Source organism: Eucalyptus grandis, chromosome 1 (genome assembly GCF_016545825.1).
Source record: "Eucalyptus grandis isolate ANBG69807.140 chromosome 1, ASM1654582v1, whole genome shotgun sequence".
Lineage (NCBI taxonomy): Eukaryota > Viridiplantae > Streptophyta > Magnoliopsida > Myrtales > Myrtaceae > Eucalyptus > Eucalyptus grandis.
Genome location: NC_052612.1, coordinates 20,580,975 through 20,590,372, shown reverse-complemented (window position 1 = coordinate 20,590,372; position 9,398 = coordinate 20,580,975). Strand labels below are relative to the sequence as shown.

At 41.0% G+C, this 9,398-nt stretch overlaps 2 protein-coding genes across 2 annotated transcripts; both read right to left on the bottom strand.

Moving 5' to 3' along the window:
• Positions 1-4,318: 4,318 nt before the first annotated feature.
• Positions 4,319-4,987, bottom strand: LOC120296053. The gene is made up of 2 exons (XM_039317706.1): positions 4,678-4,987; positions 4,319-4,572 (listed from the first exon to the last, which is right to left on the bottom strand). The coding sequence occupies exons 1-2, from the start codon at positions 4,985-4,987 to the stop codon at positions 4,319-4,321; spliced, it is 564 nt and encodes a 187-aa protein (XP_039173640.1).
• Positions 4,988-5,437: 450 nt separating this feature from the next.
• On the bottom strand, positions 5,438-8,971 carry LOC120296051. The gene is made up of 5 exons (XM_039317698.1): positions 8,775-8,971; positions 6,952-7,031; positions 6,535-6,840; positions 6,092-6,189; positions 5,438-6,007 (listed from the first exon to the last, which is right to left on the bottom strand). Exons 1-5 carry the CDS (start codon positions 8,969-8,971, stop codon positions 5,438-5,440), a joined length of 1,251 nt encoding a protein of 416 aa, XP_039173632.1.
• Positions 8,972-9,398: the final 427 nt, after the last annotated feature.

The window sequence follows — 9,398 nt, the reverse complement described above, 5'->3', positions numbered from 1 at the left end:
GTTGACTTCGTTCAATTTGACTAATTGAAAATACTGACGTGGTTCTTTTTAATATTTTTATACACACTTAGTTTTAAATAAATTTTAAAAATAAGCTATTTTTTTACTAAAACAACATAGAAGTCTAATGGAGAGGGCTGCAAGCCCTCATTGCTACCACCCCGCCATCATCAGGAGGGACTGGTGAGGATGGGAATGCCAGGCAAGGGTCACTGGGCACCAGAAGTCGATGACCCTTGACCAGGTCTAATGAGTCCCTATAGGTAGGGGTGTCAATGGGTCAAGTCAAGTCGAATAAAAAAGGTCATGTCGGGTTTTTGGGTTTTCCTCTTCTTCTTCTTTTTCTTTTCTTTTCCCCTCCCTTTTCTCCAATATAATTTTTTTGAAGTAAAAGGCCATTTAACTTATATCAAAGAAAGAGGTAAAATTCCAAACAAGAATGAAGCATACAAACATTGGATATGCTCTCAAACAAGCAAATATAATTTCCAATGCAAGAAATTTGGTAAGAAGAATTAGTACTCATGTCCTTAGACTATAAAGTTTGTTAGTGTTTTGTTTTCTGCAACAAATGAGGTTAAGCCTATGACAGTGCCATATCCATTTGCAATCAAGAGGCACCACCAAGGGTCCTTCAGAAATCAAAGAATCTATGTGCTTGGTGAGCAGGGAAGCCAACAATGCTTGTATACGAATTTAGCACAAAATTGAAAAATCTGAGAACCTGAAGATATTGTTAGGAGTGCAAAAAGAGAAATAGAATTTACACAAGTTGCATATTATAAAATACTAACCTCTAATATGTCAATCATTGAGAGAAGTCAATATTGAGTTTGACTCCGTGGTCGTATTTGGCAACTCTACAATAAATTCATGACGAAAATGAGAACTAACATATGCATTAAAATAAAGAAATGTATAAATATTCTACAACCATATTGTCTCACTTGACTCAAAGATTTCGAGGTCTTCTAAGTCCTCTTCAATCGAACGGAAAAGTAGCACGAATCATAACCAATCTTGAGCACATGAGAGACTCTACCATAGTTGGGGTCAAGGAATTACATAACACATTGAGCACACGACCTTCTATGCTAAATGCCGCCTCCGATGCTACAGTTAAGATGGACACAACCAAGATATCTTGAGCAACGGTAGAAAGTATAGGATATTTCGATGAATTTCCTTTCCACCAACTTAAGATATGAAATTCAGAGTTATAACATTTATATGCTTTCTCAAAGTACTTGTTCAGTTCAGATTTTTCATACAAATGCTATTGTCCGGTTTGGCTAAAATACATTTCAATCATAACATCAGCACCAACCACTGGAGACCTTGACATGTTTACATCCTTGTACTCTTTAGCCTCAAGTTGCTTTGAGGACATACACCCATTCGATATTGCTCAAACAATAATATCGGAGATGTTATTACTTTTTCTTGTAAAGTTTCTGCCTTCTTGCTTTCATAAACATGACTAGTCATCCACTTTACATAATCCCACTTATGTTGCAGTTCAAGTATGTAAGCAATGAATAAAGTGAGATTTATGTTGTTCACGTTGTCAAAATACTTACGAAATGTCGTTTTCATTCTTTGAGTCATTTCTCACAAACTTTGGTCCTCATTTCCACAATATCTCTCAATCATTGTATAAATCTCATATACGTCCTTCACCATATTATTACTAGTGACATAAGAACCTGAAACTTTTATAATTGTATCAAAGAACAACTTCAAAAAAGGAGAAAGTGACATGCAAAATTCCAATCCTCATTAGTAGGCAACCCTGTCCCCTTGGAAAGCTCTTGGGCATATTTGCTATTCCAAAGTTCCATATTGCTAAAAGCTCGTTCAGACATCAAAGTTGATTCCAACACCATGTATGTTGAGTTCTAACGAGTTTCCAGATCCAAACATACAAGACTTTTCAACTCAATATTCTCTAACTCAACAAAACCTTTGAATTTTCTTAGCCTACTAGGGGAATATCTCACATAACGTATGGTTGAACGTATTCTAGCAATTGAATCGTTTATGTCTTTTAACCCATTTCCAGCAATCAAACTTAATATATGGGCATAACACCTCACATGGAGTAACTCTCCTCTCAATAATAGAGAGTTCCAAGAACTAAGTATCTTTTTCAGGTATTGAACTCTCAAGTCATTCTAGCTAGCTTTATTTATAGTGATAGAAAAAACACTATGGATCCCCCAATCAATCAAACATTTCTCAATTATTTTTTCTATTATCTCAGCAGAATGACCTAAGATTTGACAAAAAACTAATATCTTCTTCTGCAATTTCCAATCGACATCAACAAAATGAGCAGTCAGACACACATAACTTAAGTTTTGACAAGATGTCCATGTGTCGGTTGTTAGAGATACTTTAGGAGATGTCTCGGAGAAATATTTCTTCGATTTACTTCTTTCCTCAATGTATAAATCATAACAATCATATCTCAATGTGTTGCATGACGAGATTAAGAATTTTGGCTAGATTCTATTCACAAATCGATGAAATCCCTCATGCATTACCAACTTAAAAGGCAACTTATTAAGAATAAACATGATCGCTAATTCTTTTCTACTAGCATCTTGATTAAATTTCCAAGGACTTGATAAACTACTACCCCCAACAACTTGACTCGAGGCACTTTTTTGCCTTTTTTCGACATCTGCATATAGATATTCCTTACATCTAGCTAGATGATGATGCATTGAGTTAGTCCCTTGACTACTAGCACAACTCAATCTTTTCTTGACCAGGAATCTCTTTAAAAAGTCCCCACATTGTAGATCTCCTCATTTTGTTTGTGACATTAGAACCACCTGCTAAAGACACCTAGCAATCCTTCTATTTATAACACTTAGAGCTTACAAATTATTATTTCAATAATTTATAATAAGCTAGATCCTTAATCAACATTAGGCAGGCATAAAAAAATAGTACCATTGGAGTATGAAGTATTCAAGCATACAACCCAATTACATGTCAGAGAAATTGCTACAATTGCTAAATAATGATAGAATGGAAAATCTCATCAATGAGTGTGTGAAATCATGGGTTGAGCTTTAGCATGCAATAGTTTAGAAGAATAGAGGTGGAACAAAGACCATCATTTGTTGCAGATTACAAGCATTACCATTTTCTTGCAAGATTGAAACACATGGTCAATTTTTACCTCTGATTCAACACAATTTTTATCATTTTGCCCTCGATAATATCAACTTAGAAAATCTTCAAAGACCCAACAACAAAATCAGCATGAAAGAAAAATAGAAACCTAAAACAAAAACATGCAAAGAGCACAAAATTCATGAACTTGAAGATCTAACATCAATTTTGATGGATGCCATAGATGCTGCAGGTGATAAAGTAAAAGGGAAAAAAACCAATATGATGACTAAGCAGACTCACCATTTCACTATACATCCTTGGAGAATCTTATGAGAAGGAATTTCCACATACTCGTGGAGAAAATGCTACTTTAAATCATAGGTATAAACAAATGGTTCACAGGAGATTGTTCATCTTTCCACTTATCATCACCCCTCAAGGTGCTTCAAGAATCGAGAACAAGAAAGAAATAGCTGTGGAAGTAGAACCTCATCAATCAAGGTAATCTTTCCATTTAACCTGAATTTAGTACACATTAGTTCTGAGAACTTTGTAGTCAATTTCCACGCTACCTAGATAGGGTGATAAAATCAACCTAAACTTGTAATAAGCTCATAAATCCTGATAATCCTGTTATACATGCTCTACGACTGCTCAGATAACATAAGGAAAATTCACCACCATTGACACGAAACCTAATGAAAAGCTGCTATAGTTATCTCATTACACCATAGCAAACTGGGGGAAGAGAATAACTTAATAGATCTTTGCGCCTAATAGGAATGGCAAGCTAATAAATATAACAGGACAACTAAACATGCTTTATTGAACATGCAAAAAAGCTCGAATTAGTTTTTTTTTTTTTTTTTGGGGTAAAGGTAATGATATATTGAGCAAAGAACAAATAATTACAGAAGATTAGGCACCACAAAACTTTCACTCAAAGAGACACAACGTCAAAAGGAGTGAAAGGGCGCCTAATGCAAAAGAACACCGCATAGCGGTCAAAGCAAGCTGGCCAACACAGACGGCCGAAAACAAAGACAAGACAGCCACACAGGGTCGGGGAAACAAAGAGAACAACACCAACCAAGGAACAACAATAAGGAGAACCCGAAGATCCGAGGCAAGGCCGCCGAGGAAGGCGCAAAAAACAGGGAGGCGGCCGCAATACACACTGAAGGAGATACTAGGCGGTCGGCGTAGGAGAAGAGAAAATAGAAGGGTTGAGCCCCCAATTCCGTTGAAGCCTTCTATTTCTCGGGCAATCTTCGACGCTTCTAAAGGTTAAGGCTTTGTCCTTGACCACTTTAATGAGATGCTTCTTGACAACCACAGGCACCACTGGATGACCTCTGAAGAGAATGTCGTTCCTATACCTCCAAATAAGGTGGCAGAGTGCAGCAAAAGAGAAGCGCCCTATAGCATGATAGAAGTCCTTACCTGATAGAAATTTCATTGCCCACTGAAGATTTTCCACCTAAGACCCGTTTCTCCACGGGAGATTGCCCTTGGCCACCCAAAAATAAGCCATACTCGAAGTAATACCACAGCCGAAGAAGAGATGGTCAATAGAATCCAACGTGAGCTTGCAGAAGGCACAAACTTCCCTCCCGATCCTCCCATAGGACATAAGAAAAGCTTGTGTCGGAAGACGGTTCTTAATGATCAGCCATAGATTGAATTGGTACATCGGAGTGATAGTTTTGTTCCATATAAAGGATGACCAATCCACTCTCGCTTTCCAATGCCATGCAAAAGCCACCGAGAAGAGACCAGACGGATCGACACTCCACACGAATCTATCTGAAACCTCAAGGAGAAGAATAGGGAGCTGGCCCCATGAGTCCATCACCATCCTAAAGGCTCAACCTGGCTTAGAGAAAAGGTCCGCAACGGCTGCACACCTAGGAAGCCCCGGCTCTAAGATAGTTTGCTCTGAGCAAATTAGATCCAACAGCCCACTTTGGTGCCAATGATCAAACCAGAGGGAGACCCTCCGCCCATCACCAATCCTCCAGCGGAAATTGAGTCGAACCTCGGGTCTCAGGTGTAGGATTCTCCTCCAAGCCTAAGAGCAGCAGGCCGGAGCCTTAACCATTAAGAAGTTCTTCCCTCTCAGAAAAGTAGAGTGAATCCACTTGCACCACAAGGACTCTTTGTCAATGAAGAGGGTCCAAATATGTTTAAGCATAATCGCTTTGTTGTACTCTCGTAGTCTACGAATCCCAAGACCACCTTTCTCCCTAGGGAGACATACATCCTCCCAGGATATCTTGGCACCTCCCTTACCAAGGCCAGGCCCCTTTCACAGGAACTGTCTAAGGACCTGCTCTATACGATCTAAGACTGGGACAGGAATAATAAACACACTAGCCCAATAAGCCTGAATCGCATGGAGCACTGACCTTATAAGTTGAACTCTTCCAGCAAATGAGAGAAAGCGATGAGTCCAGGATTGCACCCTCGTCGTAATGAGATTGACCAAGACAACGCAATCCACCTTGCCGAGCCTCAAGGAGATGATAAGGGCTCCTAGATAGCACATCGGTAGCTTTCCTTCAACAAATCCAAGGGCATCCTTGATTTGAGTCCTCAATTCATCCGAGCCACCCGCGAGGAACACCTCACTTTTGCTGTTGTTTGGTATCAAACCACTCCAAGTCAAGAATGTATCAAGCTCGCCTTTAAGAAGCCTGACGAAGGCCATATCCACTCGGCAAAATAGAAACACATCATCCACAAAGAATAGATGAGATAACCGAGTGGCCTTGCACCTCCAGGAGAAGTTGAAGCCAAGTAGCTCTGCATAGAAAGTGAGGATCCCTGAGAAGACTTCCATCACCAAGGTAAACAGATAAGGGGACATAGGGTCCCCCTGTTAAAGGCCACGGTTGCTAAGGAAGAATCCATGGAGATCTCCATTCAATGAAATAGAAAACATAGGTGTGCACACACATACCATGATAATCCGAATGAAGTGGTCCGGGAAGTGAAAAGCCCGGAGAACCATCTCAAGAAAGTCCCAATCTACCATGTCATACGCTTTTTGAAAGTCCACTTTCACAGCACATTTAAGGGTATACAGCTGACAATGAAACCCTACGAACAACTCCTAGGCTAGAAGAATATTATCCCTGATTCGGCGATCCTTAACGAAGGTGTTTCGAGAAGGGTTAATGGTATCCTGAAGAACAGTTACGACACAATTGGCTAAAACCTTGGTAAAACATTTGTAGATCATGTTGCAGCAAGCAATAGGTCTATAATCATTTACTGATATCGCATTAGGCACCTTGGGAATCAACACCAGGATTGTGGCATTAATCTCTCTCAAAAGTCTCCCCGTGACAAAGAAGTCCTTCACTACATCCATGACCAACGACCCAACAAGGTCTCAGTTACTCTTGAAGAACTCAACGCCATACCCATCTGGCCCTAGAGCCTTTCCTCTGGCTAGAGAGAATAAGGTATCCTGAATCTCCATCTCCGAGAATGGATGGGCGAGCGAAGCAACCTGAGCTTTAGAGAGCGAACACCGGATAGCTCGCTGTAAGTCCTCCAAGGCCGGCCTAGGAGGGAGAGATCGCAAGGCAAACAGCTCTTTGAAGTGAGAAACGAATGTCTCCTGAACAAGGTTCGGCTCGCTGACAAGATTCTCATTTCTATCAAGGACCGAGATTATTCTATACTTCAGTTGCCTCGCAGTCACTGAATGGTGAAAGTACTTGGTGTTCTTGTCACCATTCTCCAACTAGCGGATCCTGGATTTCTGTCTAAAGAATGCCTCCTCTTGATTCCTCAACTCCACAAAGGACTTACGGTGCCCCTTCTCTAGCTCCGCTAGGAGGATGTTGGTCGGATCCTGTTGTAGGTCCTCTTGTGCTAACTTTAGAGCATTCCTGGATTGGGCAACCCTCTTAGACAAGTTAGAGAATGAATCTCTATTTAGTTGCTTGAGTCGTCTCTTCAATGCTTTTAATTTAGTAACCAATCTAAAAATGGGAACACCTTCCCCCTGAGCCTCCCACATCTAGGTGACAATGTCATGAAATGAAGGGTGCTCCATCTAGAAATTAAAGAACTTGAAAGGCTTCCTTCACAAAACCGGTTGAATCACTTTGACCAACATCGGAGAGTGGTCAGAAATACTAGGTGTCAGAAACGACGCTTTAGAGTAAGAGAAATGCAAACTCCAAATAGCGTTAACTAGCACCCGGTCAATCTTTCTCGCTTTCCGATTGGCCCCCGAAGACGTCGACTAGGTAAACCGAAGGCCCACATATCTCAAATCTTCAAGCTCCGACTGATGCAAGCAATGATTAAAATCCTCAAAGGAGGGAGGCTAGGCATTAGTACCGCCAAATCTGTCAGAGGAGTCTCTAATAGCATTGAAGTCACCAGCAACCATCCATAGAAGGTTGTAGATGCAAGAGCTCATCCTGATCAAGTCCGCCCATAAGGGCCTTCTAAAAATAAAAGAGTGTTGTGCATAGACAACTGAGGTGCATCAACAAAGACCCGATGACAGAAGCCTAACTCTGCCATGGATGACCTGATCATTGGAACTATCACCTCAAAATTAACCAGCGAAGTGTCTCAACCAACCCAAATTCTGCCCCCTGGAGACGAACCATAGTTGGCAAACCAAATCCACCCCGACAATAGACCAGATGATAAAGAACGAAATAGATAATCCGGGACTTTAGTTTCTAAAAGCCCGACCAAACAAAGACCATTTGAAAGAACCAATTTACGAACCTCGGCTCTCCTCAAAGGATCCATAAGACCACGAATATTTCAAAAGCCGAAATACATAATGAAACTAAGAACAAACTACACTATACAAGAAGACTAAGGAGGCAAGGCTTACCTCGGCTTTTGAAGCTTGCGGCGAGGGGGTCCAACACGTCGCTGTTGACACCTAAATTTTGGCGATCCGATCATTTATTTTATACATAAAAGTTAGGGACTAAACTTTAGCCCCTAAACAAAAAATATTAGTCAATTGCATATAGATGTTCGAAGGGTTATCATCAATTCACTGCACCCACGTTAGAATTGGCCTGATATGAGAATGGTCCTCATGGGATTCGACTACGGAAATCCGCAATTGTGGGTTCCTTGCCCACTCACGCATTTGCTTGAGTAAAGTCCAAAAGTTGACCAATTTATCCGTCAAAGAAGAGAAAGGAAGTGAAAATCCTGGAGATATTTGGTTGATTCGATGGACACGAAATGAGGGGGATTGCTAGTGAGGTGATCGGCAAACATAGATGGAGAGAAACCGGAAAGGTTTTGCTGAAATTTATTCTTTCTACGGTTGAAAAAGGGCTATTGCGGGAAGTGAATAAGCAAAAGGATCGGTAGATTGTTTTTTTCGTATCTTCACACCAAGGGGGAGGATATATTCAAAACAAAAAGGGGAAAGTGGAATTTCTTCTTCACTGGCATGGTCACAGAAAAAAATCACAAGAATAGGAAAGAACTAAAACATAATATGTAGATTTATTCTCTTTCCTTGAAAGCCTAGGTTATTCTTAACTATAAAAGGACCATCTATAGACAAGCAACGGGGAGGCCAGACATATTGATACATATGGCCACATTGAGGGGGGGGGCAATTCTGAATACACGAGACACACCGTGAGATAAGAGAGAGATAGAGTGCTTCACCAAGCTTGGTCGAGATTCCCTTGCCACGTGAGTCCCGCCGGCCACATCGCCGCGCTCTCATGCTCGCAACGCTGCCCCACATTGCGAGACCACCATCGGGACGAGCTGCTGCACTAGCATCCTCAGCTGCGTCGTGATCCCCTCTGATGAAGCATCCGTGAGCCATGAATCCCAGCAGTTCAATCCTACAATTTGCTCCACCTTGATGCTCATCCAAGCAACATGTGGCGGTGGGTACATTAAAAAATTTATAAAGATGTGTGCGATCAAAGAAGCGAGAGAACACATCCACACATTTGAAGAAAGGATTCCACCGCACATGAATTGACTCCGCTCTCGATGATCCCGAGTGTGATTTGCAAGCCACGGTGACCATCCCCACTCCCGCCGTCCGACAAGTCCAAATTCGGAAACGCGTGACATCAAAAAAGAATTTCGGTTAATTTGGTTCCCATATATTCTGTTGCCATTCCTTGAAATATTCTAATGTTGGTTGAATCCCACGATATAGAAAATGATAGCCACGATTGGGAGGAGACGTAAAAAAAAGGGGAAAAAGTTTCTTGCTTCTTTTTCTCTTTGTAGGTCAACAG

What these genes read in the sequence shown, in the direction of transcription:
- LOC120296053 (XM_039317706.1), bottom strand. Translation starts at nt 4,987, where the DNA reads ATGGTGATGGACTCATGGGGCCAGCTCCCTATTCTTCTCCTTGAGGTT. An exon ending in CCATCTCTTCTTCGGCTGTG is followed by an intron (nt 4,573 to 4,677) that starts GTATTACTTCGA and finishes AATTTCTATCAG; the next exon opens with GTAAGGACTTCTATCATGCT.
- LOC120296051 (XM_039317698.1), bottom strand. Translation starts at nt 8,971, where the DNA reads ATGGCTCACGGATGCTTCATCAGAGGGGATCACGACGCAGCTGAGGAT. An exon ending in TATCTCTCTCTTATCTCACG is followed by an intron (nt 7,032 to 8,774) that starts GTGTGTCTCGTG and finishes TGCCCAATCCAG; the next exon opens with GAATGCTCTAAAGTTAGCAC. An exon ending in TGGCGTTGAGTTCTTCAAGA is followed by an intron (nt 6,190 to 6,534) that starts GTAACTGAGACC and finishes GTGCTGTGAAAG; the next exon opens with TGGACTTTCAAAAAGCGTAT.